The sequence below is a fragment of the Anolis sagrei genome, chromosome 2 (genome assembly GCF_037176765.1).
Source record: "Anolis sagrei isolate rAnoSag1 chromosome 2, rAnoSag1.mat, whole genome shotgun sequence".
Lineage (NCBI taxonomy): Eukaryota > Metazoa > Chordata > Lepidosauria > Squamata > Dactyloidae > Anolis > Anolis sagrei.
In genome coordinates this window covers 297,431,727-297,446,795 of record NC_090022.1, presented here as the reverse complement: position 1 = coordinate 297,446,795, position 15,069 = coordinate 297,431,727, and the positions used below count along the sequence as shown (strand labels likewise).

The 15,069-nt window shown below is 43.7% G+C and overlaps 1 protein-coding gene across 1 annotated transcript in view; it reads right to left on the bottom strand.

The window, feature by feature from the left end:
* Positions 1-15,069, bottom strand: part of LOC137096441 (maestro heat-like repeat family member 5) — a 65,832-nt gene that overhangs the window by 14,538 nt on the left and 36,225 nt on the right. Inside the window, exons 15-19 of the mRNA XM_067465584.1 lie at positions 12,318-12,472; positions 7,949-8,096; positions 5,345-5,505; positions 2,593-2,730; positions 415-529 (exon numbers count right to left, since the gene is read on the bottom strand). Coding sequence (XP_067321685.1) covers positions 415-529; positions 2,593-2,730; positions 5,345-5,505; positions 7,949-8,096; positions 12,318-12,472 — 717 coding nt within the window. The remainder of the gene's footprint in view (positions 1-414; positions 530-2,592; positions 2,731-5,344; positions 5,506-7,948; positions 8,097-12,317; positions 12,473-15,069) is intronic.

Sequence of the window (15,069 nt, the reverse complement as noted above, 5' to 3'; positions counted from 1 at the left end):
TGGCAGTATCAACCCATACCAGTCCCACAATGGATCCCACTATCTTAGGTATGAAAATAGTAAGCTTGCTAGTATAGTATGATCCCCATATCTGTGATGGATGCATTTCAGGCATGTTTCAGCTCTGTAGAAGAAGAGGTTTGCAATGTTTAAACATGTTAGTAGATCATAGTGTGGTAATCTTCTAATGCTGGTGCCAATTGGTTCATCCAGGGAATCCCATCCCACAACTGGGTGCTCTCCCATGTCCTCACATTATTTATTGCTGTCATCGGTGGGACACAGAAGAGGGCCTCTCCAGCAGACATGCTTATGCTCCCTGGTTGGGAATGCTGGAAATTGTGTTGTGTGCCATGTGCCATCCACTCACGGCTTCCAGAAACCATGCGTGCATGATCATCTTTCAACTCTCACCTCAGTGAAGAATGCCATGCCAACGATCCTCTCCTTCGGATCAGTGCGGCGGAGGTATCCATTGGCCTGTTTGAACGTAATCTTGATGTGCACCTTGGTGAAGGCAAACAAAGTCCTGGAACATTGAACATCCAAAATAGAAGAGGGTCACAAGTCTGGCACTTGGTGAGAAGGACCTTATGGGTCTCCTAGACCTACAACATGAATGGACCTGTTCATCATTCACTCCTTCCTTCATACATGCATCCATTCCAACAATTTATCCTCCACTTTTAATAAGATCCCAGGACAGGTTATCAAAAATATCAAATCCACAAAGTACAATAGATGTCTTCCAAAACTAAAAAGCACCAGTAATCATTAGTGAGTCATGGATATTGGTAAACCCTCTCACAAATGGACAAGGAAACCGAATCTATCAAAGGTGGGATAGGTGCGTGATTTATAGTTTTCTTCTTCCAATCACACCCTCCCTAAATACGCTGTGCACCAGACTGATTGTCTCAGAGGCCATAAAAATAAACCCATACAAAACAGAGTCCTTGTCAGTTGTCAGCAGAATTTTACTGAATCATTTGACCTTGTGCCGCTCTCTCACTGTTTTAAGAAAACTCAGTTTTCACCCAAATTCACAGTGGAGATTTTTAATGCTTTATGTATACACATATCAGGATCCCCTGATCTCCTATCGCTCAATGGCATATACAAAGATATACACACAACTTAGGTAACAGATATCAGCAACAGATGTACGGTGAGAAGCAGGAGAATCATGGCAAGAGAAAGAACACATGCTTCCTGCCCTCTTTTATACCCATTGCTTGCTTGTTATGAGCCAGGGACAAAAGTTAATGATGACACCTTCATCATGATTGTCATATGTTCATGATTCAATTTCTGCCTCCTGCCCCCTCAGTTACACATCATCAGGTATTTAACCCTCCAGTAGGTGTGTGATCACACGTCCATTAGAACTGTATTTTCCACCTGTTTTGCACAATAGGGTTACAATGTATTGTCGAAGGCTTTCATGGCCGGAATCACTGGGTTGTTATAGGTTTTTCCGGGCTATATGGCCATGTTCTAGAGGCATTTCTCCTGACGTTTCGCCTGCATCTACGGCAAGCAACCTCTGAGGATGCTTGCCATAGATGCAGGCGAAACGTCAGGAGAAATGCCTCTAGAACATGGCCATATAGCCCGGAAAAACCTACAACAACCCAATAGGGTTACAGCTAATGCATTCATGTCTAACAGTGCATCATCTATCTAACAGAATCTTACCTTGATACCACTTTAAGTACCATAGCTCCAACCTGAGTTTTGTACTTTGTTGTGGCACTAGAGCTCTCTGACAGAGAAAGGAGACTATCTCAAAAACTACAAATCCCAGTATTCCATAGCACTGAGTCATGACAATTAATGTGGTGTCAAGTTGCTATAATTATGCAATGTGGATTCAGCCTTAGCCAAGTGTTAAAGTACCATTGAGCTTGATATTTGATTGGCGCTTCTTGCAGGAAGATATTCCATGCATATCATTCTGCTGAAGACCACATCACGACATTTCAAATGCCAAATGTATTTTTCTTAATGATGAACAGACTCAACTTTGTATTGTCGAAGGCTTTCATGGCTGGAATCACTGGGTTGTTGTAGGTTTTTTCGGGCTGTATGGCCATGGTCTAGAGGCATTCTCTCCTGACGTTTCGCCTGCATCTATGGCAAGCACCTCACTACCTCTGAGGATGCTTGCCATAGATGCAGGCGAAACGTCAGGAGAGAATGCCTCTAGACCATGGCCATATAGCCCGAAAAAACCTACAACAACCCAAGATGACTAAACTGAGACTGTTGTCCTTGGCCGTATCATAAGAAGACAGGGCTCACCAGAAAAGACTCAAATGTTTGGTAAGAAGATGACAGGAAAAGAGGAAGACTTCCTTACAGATGGAGAGACTCAATGAAGGATGCCATAGCTCTGCATCTGCAAGACCTGAGCAGAGATGTCTAGGACATGATGACCTGGAAGTCTCTCATCCATGTAGTTGTCATAATTTGATGTCAGCTAGACAACAGTTAGCAACAATAATTTAGTTGAGCCTAAATTTTGGATTTAAGTTGGTTTTCAATTGTGTAATGTTGGAAGGTATCGCTAGACAACTGGAAATGTCCTACCTTGCTAGATGAAATACACCTTCAAAGAAAGTGTCTGAATCCGCCAACATGCTCCAGCATCCTTGCATCCCCAAAATGCTGTATTCCCTGATGTAGCCAGCACATGCAATCAGGTTTTTCAAAGCCTGGATAGTAGTGCTGTTTCAGACAAAAGGATAAATATCACCACAACAAAGCTTTTCAGACCTAGAATTACACACTGCCCCAAGTGAAAAAAGGAGGGGGAGCTACACTGTAGACTTAATGCAGTTTGACACCACTTTAACTCAATGCCCCCGGTGGCGCAATGGGTTAAACTCTCGTAGTGGCAAGACTGCTGACCAAAAGGTCGGCAGTTCGAATCCGGGGAGTGGGGTAAGCTCCCATCTGTCAGCTCCAGCTTCTCATGCGGGGAAATGAGAGAAACCTCCCACAGGATGGTAAAACATCCAGGCATCCCCTGGGCAACCACCTTGCAGACGGCCAATTCTCTCACACCAGAAGTGAATTGCACTTTCCCAGCAAAGTCTGCTTTCTCCTTGCTGCTTCCCTTTCCTAATGGTGAGAGGTCATTAATTTAAAGAAGAAAGGTAGCATTTTTGGCTTTATTTATTTATTTCAAACATTTGTACCCCGCCCTTCTCAACACAGTAAATTAATTTTGAAATTAGTTTAAAATACAAAGTACATTAATGAAAATAATACTGGCTGTCTAGCCTTATGTAGAAACAAATTCAGCAAGCACAACACAATCGGAAGCCTGTTTATAGTCCATTTTCCATAACATTATCATTATTACCATTGTCGATCATCTGCTAGCTACCCAAACGCCTGGTTCCATAACCACGTTATCAATTTCCTCCTGAAGGCGAGGAGGGATGTTGCTGACCTGATTTCGCTGGGGAGCGAGTTTCATAGGCAAGGGGCAACCACCGAGGAGGCCCTGTCCCTCGTCCCTGCCAAAGGTGGGGCCGAGAGTAGGGTCCCCCCAGAAGATCTTAAATTTCGAGGGGGGACGTAGAGGGAGATACGTTATGACAAGTAAGCTGGGCTGGAGCCGCTTTGCTTTGTTTGCTTGCTCTGAAAAATAAAACTGACTGTGGGAGGCTTCTGTGGTTTATAAAATTAAAATCATAGAATTATAGAATCATAGAATCAAAGAGTTGGAAGAGACCTCATAGGCCATCCAGTCCAACCTCCTGCCAAGAAGCAGGAATATTGCATTCAAATCACCCCTGACAGATGGCCATCCAACCTCTGTTTAAAAGCTTCCAAAGAAGGAGCCTCCACCACACTCCGGGGCAAAGAGTTCCACTGCTGAACGGCTCTCACAGTCAGGAAGTTCTTCCTCATGTTCAGATGTAATCTCCTCTCTTTTAGTTTGAAGCCATTGTTCCATTGCATCCTAGTCTCCAAGGAAGCAGAAAACAAGCTTGCTCCCTCCTCCCTGTGGCTTCCTCTCACATATTTATACATGGCTATCATATCTCCTCTCAGCCTTCTCTTCTTCAGGCTAAACATGCCCAGCTCCTTAAGCCGCTCCTCATAGGGCTTGTTCTCCAGACCCTTGATCATTTTAGTCGCCCTCCTCTGGACACATTCCAGCTTGTCAATATCTCTCTTGAATTGAGGTGCTCAGAATTGGACACAATATTCCAGGTGTGGTCTAACCAAGGCGGAATAGAGCATGGGGAGCATGACTTCCCTAGATCTCGACACTATTTATTATATTTATTTATTTACTTTGCTTGTATACCGCAGTTTCTCAGCCCGTAGGCGACTCAACGCGGCTTACAACAAGAGCAAAAAAGTCAATCCAACAACATACAAAATTTAAAAACCATTAACGACGTAATATACAGAATAATGACACATCAATAGGAGCCTAATGACAGTAGGCTCCTACTGATGCAGGCCAAAATCCCATTGGCTTTTTTGCCACCACATCACATTGGGGGTTTTTTGCCGCCACATCACAAATGAAATGAAAAAGTATTGGGCAAGTTTCAATTCTTACGTTTTTGGTGTGGGCCATGCCCACATGTCGGATATTGCATCATAAGTACGAATTTAACGAATTTGACCCAACTTACGACATGTAACAAAAACATTGTGACGTGGCGGCAAAAAAAGCCAATGGGATTTTGTCCTGCATCAATAGGAGCATAGTGTCTAGATCTAAGGAAGTAATGCTACCCATGCTCTATTCTGCTTTGGTTAGACCACATCTGGAATATTGTGTCCAATTCTGGGCACCACAATTCAAGAGAGATATTGACAAGCTGGAATGTGTCCAGAGGAGGGTGACTAAAATGATCAAGGGTCTGGAGAACAAGCCCTATGAGGAGCGGCTTAGGGAACTGGGCATGTTTAGCCTGAAGAAGAGAAGGCTGAGAGGAGATATGATAGCCATGTATAAATATGTGAGAGGAAGCCACAGGGAGGAGGGAGCAAGCTTGTTTTCTGCTTCCTTGGAGACTAGGACGCAATGGAACAATGGCTTCAAACTACAAGAGAGGGGATTCCATCTGAACATTAGGAAGAACTTCCTAACTGTGAGAGCTGTTCAGCAGTGGAACTCTCTGCCCCGGAGTGTGGTGGAGGCTCCTTCTTTGGAAGCTTTTAAGCAGAGGCTGGATGGCCATCTGTCAGGGGTGATTTGAATGCAATATTCCTGCTTCTTGGCAGGGGGTTGGACTGGATGGCCCCTGAGGTCTCTTCCAACTCTTTGATTCTATGATTCTATGATTCATTGCACACGCCTACTGCCTACCTCAGTGCGGTGGGTTGTCCAAGTGTCTTGGATCCTCTCCTGCCCGACCCAAGGACAAAATAGATTTGGGTGGTCAATGCCAGGAGCAGGTGGGGGAACTTGTTCTGCAGCGCATCGGAGGCCTCTGGCAAGGACAGGATTAGACACAATGCATTGGTGGCCTAGCAATGGAACAGAAGGAAGAAGGGGAGTCAACAGAGGCAGAGGCATCGTGAGTGCTGGTGTTATCCCCGGTGTCACCCGCATGGACCTTCTCCTCTACAAGGCCATTCCACATTAAGGCAGATAAAATTCCAGAAAATCTGACAAAATGAGCAACTGTAAAAAAACCCCCACCAGCAATGCACCACTGTATGCTTGTAATGTGAGCTGATGAAGCGTTACTGTAATTGAACTAATAACTCCATGAGTTATCTTTCTTAGGCACAAACTTGATGTTTCAACAGGGAAAATTACTTTACATACTCTAAAGTCCAGGGTCCTAGGAGTTATGAGCTGAGAAGCTTTTTCCTGTTCCCTCTCTCTCAATGGCTGTGAATATCGGAATAAACACAACCCCAGTTCAATGGCCTATGTTGAAGGACAAGACCTTCCTATGGTGCCAAAAGAACCGGTGTGAAGGCACCTAAGACTTCCCAATTTCATTCAGATTGGTCTGAACATAAAGAGTAAGTCTCAGGGGTAAAAACCTAAGAACACGATTTTTGTTCCTGGATTATAAATGTTATTTCCTAATTGGTTCTACCATAAAAACATGGGAAAAAGGGTTTATTTAGCTGCAGCATATAGTTTGCTATAGTTTTCCAATGTATAGCACAGGGAAGGGTTCACATCCCATGATGTTTGTGTTGCTATCGGTACCCCTGTTCACAAGATGCCACCTCACTTTCTCTCCTTGTGAGAACTGGATTTTGAGAAATTTGGCTTGTTTTGGAAACAAAGATTGGAGATAAAGCTTCTGTGGAGATCCCTTTCCCCATGATAATAGCTCTTTCAGGGTGAATTTCCCTTCTGAGGAGTAGATTTCTCTCCCATCCTGTTGTCCCACACCCAGTCTTAACTATGAGTCATTTTGTAAGTCGGATATTTGTAACTCAGGGACTGACTGTATATATTAATTTCTATAGTGTCCTGTGTTCGCTCCTAGAGAGGGATTATTGTTAGTGGTGGAGACAGAGGGGTGTCAGGATCAATTTAGTTATGTATGTGTGTTTTTACTGCAGATGCAGACTGTGGCCAGGAAATCAGAAGACGCTTACTTCTTGGGAGGAGAGCAATGTCGATAAAATAGTAAAGAGTAGAGACATCAGACTGGCAACAAAGATCCGCATAGTCAAAGCCATGGTATTTCCTGTAGTAACCTACGGATGTGAGAGCTGGACCTTAGGGAAGGCTGAGTGAAGGAAGAGAGATGCTTTGGAACTGTGGTGTTGGAGGAAAGTGCTGAGAGTGCCTTGGACTGCGAGAAGATCCAACCAGTCCATCCTCCAGGAAATAAAGCCCGACTGCTCATTGGAGGAAAGGATACTAGAGACAAAGTTGAAGTCCTTTGGCCACATCATGAGGAGACAGCAAAGCCTAGAGAAGGGAATGATGCTGGGGAAAGTGGAAGGTAAAAGGAAGAGGGGCCGACCAAGGGCAAGATGGATGGATGGCATCCTTGAAGTGACTGGACTGACCTTGAAGGAGCTGGGTGTGGTGACGGCCGACAGGGAGCTCTGGCGTGGGCTGGTCCGTGAGGTCACGACTGAACGAATGAACAACAAATGTGTGTTTTAAATGTGCTTCTATGTATTTCCAAGATGGATTCTACTGTGTATTAGAAATGCTGTGAAGAATGTTTATTAATGAGGCTGTGACTATGTAACCTTGAGAGAAGTGAGATAATGTTTGCTCTTGCTGGGAACAGAAGGGAGTATTCCGTCTCAGCGAGAGAGAAGAGATAAGCAGATGTGCAGAGACTTTCAGTTTTGACTTTTCCTGATTGTAGCTCGCTGTAGCAAGACGTGTCTGAATGTACTTAGTAAAACTTAGTTTCTTTTGTACCTGAAAGCCTGCAGAGTCCTTATTTGAAACACAGTGTCTGCTGATCTAGCAAACCTTCTGCTGCACATCCTCCAAACTCTGACAATTTGGTTATGGGCCCTGTCCCTGACCCAACAGAGTCAAGAACTTTAGGAAGAGATTGGAAAGTACGCAAAAGAAAAAAACCAGTATCATTATGACCAGATTTATCCACACACAGAGATTCCAATCTGAAGAACATTTTCTTATATCTGTGATTTTGTCTGCAAGTTTTGTTACAATTGCAGCCAGAGGAGGTCTTGCCACCTGACCGTGAATATCGACGAATTACTTCCAATCTCCACATTCCAACAGAGGAAGATTTTCCATTGAGATGATCTTTTGAGACCACCCAGAACCTGCTGATTGGATGTGGTTTCGGAAGCCAAGCCCTCTCAGGCCTGGATTGTTCTCGAATGGGAGGCAACCAGGAGGGAAGACCAAGGATCTGAACATGTCCCCGAGGGCCTGGGTGGAGAGCTGGCTTTGCCAGGCAGAATCCCCCTGCCCTTTCCAGCCCCAACCAAGAAGGGCTGATACCGCTATCGGCATGAGAGACTTGCTGTGCCGCCTGAACGTGACTTCTGAGAGTGGGTCTTCATCCTGTAACCGCTTGAGCAAGGGTCTGATAAGCTTGATGTTGGCATACGGATCGGAAACCAACGCCTTCCATATCTCTGCCACATTCCTGGGGGCCAGAAAAGAAAAAGAAAAGAGCGGTGAGACCATTTCTATTTTTCTTGTCACCCATCTGCTTTGACATTGCAAAAGGACACGAGGAGATCAGCATGGCCATCTCAGATTGACTTGGGGCATATTTCCTTTGAAGAGCCTTCCTTTGATTGCAATGATCTGACTATAGTACATTTATGATAGGGATGGGGCTCATGCTGACCTCCAGGTCCTTGCCAACAATGAGGAATGCTGGGAATTATAATGCATTAGGATAAACCCATACTGTTTGAAAGGTCCCCAAGGGTTGTGCAGTTCAAATCCCTGCCATGCAGAAATAGACAGCCGAAGCACTCCTGAGAGATGCCCATCCAACTTCTTTTTAAAATAGGAGAGTTCAACATTCTCCAAGGTGGTCTATTCCACTGTCAAGAAGTTCTTCTTAACATTTAGATGGCATCTGTTTTCTTGTAATGTGAATTTGCTGCTCTGTGTTTTAATCTTTGGGGCATTACAAGGCCATCTGTTTCTCAACTCTGACTTAGGGTACCAAACTATAGAGATCTGTGCATGCGTTGGTAAGGATAAATGCCCAAATTCGACCCTTTGGATAAATGTCTGATTTATAGCCCCCAAAAGAAGAAAAACAATCAGAGTGACCAAAATAACACAGCCTAACCACATAAATCTGTCAAGAGATAAACTCCAGCTATGGGTGAGTGCTCTGGTTGGTCAACTTATCTCTGTAAGGTAACCTCAGGGAGGTGATGGAAGAAAGAGAAAGATGGCCGGGGTGTGCGAGACCTAGCTGAGGCAACGAATGCCATGGAAAGAAACATCTTGAATGAAATAAATAGTCATTATAGCCTGTAAAAAAAAGTTGGGGCAAAAAATAAAATAAAATAAAGCAGAGCAGAATGAAAATAGAATCACTCTTGGGGAAAATTAGCCGAGCAATCCAACAGACAGAGGAGAAGAAATCTGAGATTGTCTGGAATTTCTGAGGATATCAGCAACACAGAACTTGAAAAAACTTTGATAGATTGCTGGAAAGAAAATAACATTGAAATTGACATGCAGGACTTGAAGAGAACTCAGAGAATCTTCAAGCCCGCAGCAGCAGCAAGGACACCAAGAGACATAACTGTGGCATTCGCCAGGGAAAGACAAAAGAATTTGATTTATAAATCCCTGAGAAAGATAACAGATCTACAATTCAGAGGGAGAAGATCCTCGTGAAACAGAACTGTTGTGCTGAACCTCTGCAAGAAAAGTCTAAAATGAAGCCATATGCCCAGAGACTATATAAGAAAGGACTCAAGTTCAGCTGGGGCTATCCTGCCAGAATAATCATTTTCAAGGATGGGAAATGCTTGAGAACAAGGAGCCTAGCAGAGGTGGGAAAATGCTATTAGATTTAGGAGTACAGCTGGGAGATAGTGGAGGCCAAATGCAGAGTGAAGAAGATTTGAGTCTGAGCCCAGAACTAGGAACTTCGACACAAGGCAGAGGAACTAGAAAAAGAACATGCTTGGACTTCTCCGAGGAAAACCTAAAGATAAAAATGTGCAAAAGGGAGAATCTCTGAAGGAAGACGTAACTGGGAGAAGGGGCTATAATCATAAATAATGTATGTAAAGAAACACTAAGGGGACAGGGGAGAATTTGGAACATAGACCCCCCCCCATGGGGGGAAAGAGACAGGGAGTGGAAAATGTACCCCCACTGAAGAGTCACTGGAGGGATCACACTGAAGTAAAATAAAAATGAGCACAAAACAAATAATATTCTTAAAAGAAATGGATAGAAAAATTAAGGTGATGTCTATTAATGCAAATGGTTTGTCCACAAACTTAAAGAGATGCAGACTAGTGAACCTGGTTAAAAAAGGAGATATTGGAATATTGTGCATTCAGGAGGCTCATAAAGCAAAAGGAGATACAAGATCACAGCTAGGATCCTGGCAATGGAAAGTAATGGCAGAATCCAGAGGAACAAATAAGGCAAGAGGAGTTGCAAATGTAATGAGGAAAACTTAGATATAGAAACAGATCAAATTAAAGGCATGTGATGAATATGTACTAAGAAGTAATGGTAATAAAACCTGCCTTGGAAGAAAAAATGGGCATCAAACCACACATATCAAGGCAGAGAAATGATATAGGGACACCATTTGCCTTTTTTTGGAGGAAATTGCCTTGTTTTTAAAGTGTCTGACATATGGTGACTGTATCCTAGGGTTCTTGTTCTGAGGAGATTAGCTATTGTTTCCTTCTCAGGATTTGTTCAAGGTCACTAAATGGCTTTTCGTGGCTGAATGAAGAGCCAAACCCTGGTCTCTGGAATTGTAGTCCTAACATGCCTACCACTAGTCCAGGGTGGCTACTACAGACTGTACATTACGTTTACTATTAATTTGTTATTAATTCATTTTTATCTCTCCTTCTTTCAGTAAGGGACACTAGGGGCTACCAAATTATTTAAAACAATACTAATTTTGGGTTGTTGTAGTTTTTTGGGGCTATATGGCCATGTTCTAGAGGCATTCTCTCCTGACTTTTCACCTACATCTATGGCAAGCATCCTCTGAGGATGCTTGCCACAGATTCAGGCAAAACTTCAGATGAGAATGCCTCTAGAACATGGCCACATAGCCCAAAAAACTCTACAACAACCCAGTGATTCCAGCCATGAAAGCCTTCGACAATACAACACTAATTTCAAATTAATGCTTTTCTTGAGAGGGTTAAACAACAAGCACTGTCTTAATATTTCTTAGTGGTGAGATCACTTAGTACATATCTGGCAGATAATTTCTAAGTAGACTAAAGCATATTTAATGTTGATTGTCCAGTTTTGCAGATCATTTCATAAGGGACACAATTCCCCATCTCTCCCATGACTTTGGAAGAGGCAATCATGGTCTGCAAAGTGGAAGACAATAGGGAAAGTGGGAGTCTGCACTACAGGTGGATAGACTCAACCAAAGAAGCCACAGCTGCCCTGAATTTGCAAGGCTGTTGGTGAACAAAGTGTCTTGAAGTTTTGATTCATTGGGTTACCTAGGAGTTGGACGAGACCACAAGTTCCATCCAATCCAACATCAGCCACAGTCAACTGGACTGCACCGAAAATAAGGTGGAGGAGTGCTGAAAGAAGGTGGCAACTGGCTAAGTAGGTGGTTTGTGGCTCATGGACTGTGTTTAACTTTTTGGAAGTCATCGGGAGGAGGAAGCAAGCTTGTTTTCTGCTGCCCTGGAGACTAGGACACAGAACAATGGCTCCAAACTACAAGAGAGGAGATTCCATCTGAACACGAGGAAGAACTTCCTGACTGTGAGAGCCATTCAGCAGTGGAACTCTCTGCCCCAGAGTGTGGTGGAGGCTGCTTCTTTGGAGGCTTTTAAACTGAGGCTGGATGGCCATCTAAAATGATCAAGGGTCTGGAGAACAAGCCCTATGAGGAACAGCTTACGGAGCTGGGCATGTTTAGCCTGAAGAAGAGAAGGGTGAGAGGAGATATGATAGCCATGTATAAGTATGTGAGAGGAAGCCACAGGGAGGAGGGAGCAAGCTTCCTTTCTGCTTCCTTGGAGACTAGGACGCAATGGAACAATGGCTTCAAACTACAAGAGAGGAGATTCCATCTGAACATGAGGAAGAACTTCCTGACTGTGAGAGCCGTTCAGCAGTGGAACTCTCTGCCCTGGCATGTGGTGGAGGCTCCTTCTTTGGAAGCTTTTAAACAGAGGCTGGATGGCCATCTGTCAGGGGTGATTTGAATGCAATATTCCTGCCTCTTGGCAGAATGGGGTTGGACTGGATGGCCCACAAGGTCTCTTCCAACTCCATGATTCTATGATTCTATCACTAGCCATGGAGTCCCTACCATCACAATGCAGGCAAAATGCAGCCTCTGGGTGGCAATCATTCATCCCCAGGTCTGTCTACTTATAAGTTCCCCAAGTGGCTGCTTTCCAGCTCAAAAAAGAAGAAAAAAAATCCCCCAGTATAACCAAGATACTGGGAGAATGGGAATATGGCAAAACTGCCCCCATATTTGTAAGAGGATGCAATATCCCTTTTTACATTGAGCACTGAAGTAGGGGAAATGGATGTGTTGGTCCATATTTCAGGCCCCATCTTGGTGGTTAAGTCAACTAGGGAATTGTGGTGGACATTTTAGGAAAAAAATAACATGAGAGAGATGCTTGGTCCATCTCCTTGAGGCCCCTACTCATCACATTCCACTGAGCATTCCAGAAGGATGTCTACCACTCCGTTCAGGCGCTTGGAGGCTAAGCTGCACACTGCCTTCAGGGTCTCTTCTTTGGTCAACGGGTCGTTGATCCGGGGGAGGTGGTTGTAGATTTCCTTGACAATCATGGGCAGCTGGAGGGAAGCAGAGAAGATCAGAACTTAGAAAACCTGTCTTTCTCCTTGCAATAGTGGATCTTTTCATGGACACAAGGAGGTACCCCAAAGGACCATCTATAGTTCAACTCCCTGCCATGTAGGAACATGTAGTCACTGCATTCACAAGAGATGCCATCAAAGCTTTGTTGAAAATCCTCTTCAACTCACTATTTGCCAAAACTCTGTTTTTATTCTATTACCAAGTGTGAGTTAGAAAAAGCTGGCTTATCTAGAAGATGCTGGACACCCTGACCCATGTGGATGAGTGTGGTATGGGACCTGATTCGGCCATTTTTGAAATAATGGTTAATAATAGTTAACAACCCCCCCCCCCCCCACAAACCATATTTCAATTTGGTGTCTGAAAAATCCCAATGTTGGCACCCATTGGGTCTCTGAAGGGAGTCCATTAAATAAATGGTGAATCATACAGCTCTTCCTTATGTTGCTGAACTACACTTCCCAGGAATCTACCCCATTACACAATATGCAACACAATTTTTGTCCCAGGGTTATACAGAGGGCAAATAATACTTTCTTTAGCTAGTGGTTGATGCTCTTTGGTTTTTTAAATTAAATCAAGACATAGTTTTCTTAGATCTACAGAGACACTCGCTGGAACACCCCAGCAAGCGAGAGTCCAAAAGTGGCAGGCCCAAACCCAGAACCTCAAGCCATGGCTGAGACCCAATGAGAGACTCCCCCCTGGGCACACAGAGGACTGGGCGACTTGGAAGGCACTGAACAGACTGCGCTCTGGCACCACGAGATGCAGAGCCAATCTTAAGAAATGGGGCTACAGGGTGGAATCCTCGGCATGCGAGTGCGGAGAAGAGCAAACCACTGACCATCTGCTCCAATGCACCCTGAGCCCTGCCACATGCACAATGGAGGACCTTCTTGCGGCAACACCAGAGGCACTCCAAGTGGCCAGATACTGGTCAAAGGACATTTAACCAAATACCAAGTTTGCAAAATCTGTGTGTTTTTTCCCCTTTTTTCCCCTTTTCTTTTTAATCTCTGTGTTTGTTTTGCTCTGTTAGAATTGTAATACAATGGTTGCTGATGACACGATAAATAAATAAATATTTGGTTTTTTACCCAGTTTGGGCACCCAAATGTCACTGAAAAACAACTCCCATCACCTTTGATTACACCATGCAACATGGCTTTTGTTATAAATGTCATTTCCTAATTGGTTCTATCATAACACATGGAAAAAGTTTATTAAACTGCAAAAACTTTTTTGTGGGGCATCTTGCAGCACATTTTGCTATAGTTTTTCGATGAATAATTCATCAAGTCTCAACCAATTCAACATAGTTTGTGGCAGTCACAAAAATGAAGTTTCTGGAGTGTAACAACTACTTTCAAAGTAAGGACTACACAATTAATTGGGGATAACATTCTCAAACCAGGAAGAGAAAAAAAATCAAATTTTGTTACACAGTGTTATCTCTGCTTGCTAGAGCTATTGGGAGTTGCAGTTCAGCTTATCTGTCCGAACATATCCTTATGAACCATCTAGGACAGTGGTTCTCAACCTGGGGTCCTCAGATGTTTTTGACCCACAACTCCCAGAAATCCCAGCCAGTTTACCAGCTGTTAGGATTTCTGGGAGTTGAAGGCCAAAAACATCTGGGGACCCCAGCTTGGGAACCACTGATCTAGGAACTTAAGATTGTCTGGGGAGGCCCTGCTCTCGATCCCACCTTCTTCGCAGTTGTGTCTGGCAGGGACGAGAGACAGGGCCTTCTCAGTGGTGGCCCCTTGGCTGTGAAACTCCCTCCTTAGGGATATTAGATTGGCCTCCTCCCTCCTGACTTTCTGGAAAAAAGTATAAACCTGGCTATTCCAACAAGCTTTTGGAAATGCAGCGTAATAGGTAAATATGGAACTATGAAAGAGTGAACATGGAACGGCTAGACGATGCTACTGGAAAAATGAGTTTAACACAGTGGTTCTCAACCTTTCTAATGCTGCGACCCCTTAATACAGTTCCTCATGTTGTGGTGACCCCCCAACCATAATATTATTTTCTTTGCTACTTCAGTAGCAAAACTATAATTTTGCTACTGTTATGAATCATAATATAAATATCTGATATGCAGGATGTATTTTCATTCACTGGACCAAATTTGGCACAAATACATGATATGCCCCAATTTGAATACTGGTGGGGTTGGCAGGGGATTGATGTTGTCATTTGGGAGTTGTAGTTGCTGGGATTTGCAGTTTACCTACAATCAAAGAGCATTATGAACTCCAACAATGGAATTTAACCAATCTTGCCACACAGAACTCCTCTGACCAACACAAAATACTGGAAGGGTTTGGTGGGCATTGACCTTGAGGTCTGGAGTTGTAGTTTACCTACATCCAGAGAGCACTATGGACTCACACAATGATGGATCTGGACCAAACTTGCCATGAATACTCAACATGCCCAATGTGAATGAACACTGGTGGAGTTTGGGAAAAATAGACCTTGGCATTTGAGAGTTTTAGTTGCTGGGATTTATAGTTCACCTACAATAAAAGATCTTTCTGATCCACACCAATGATAGAATTGG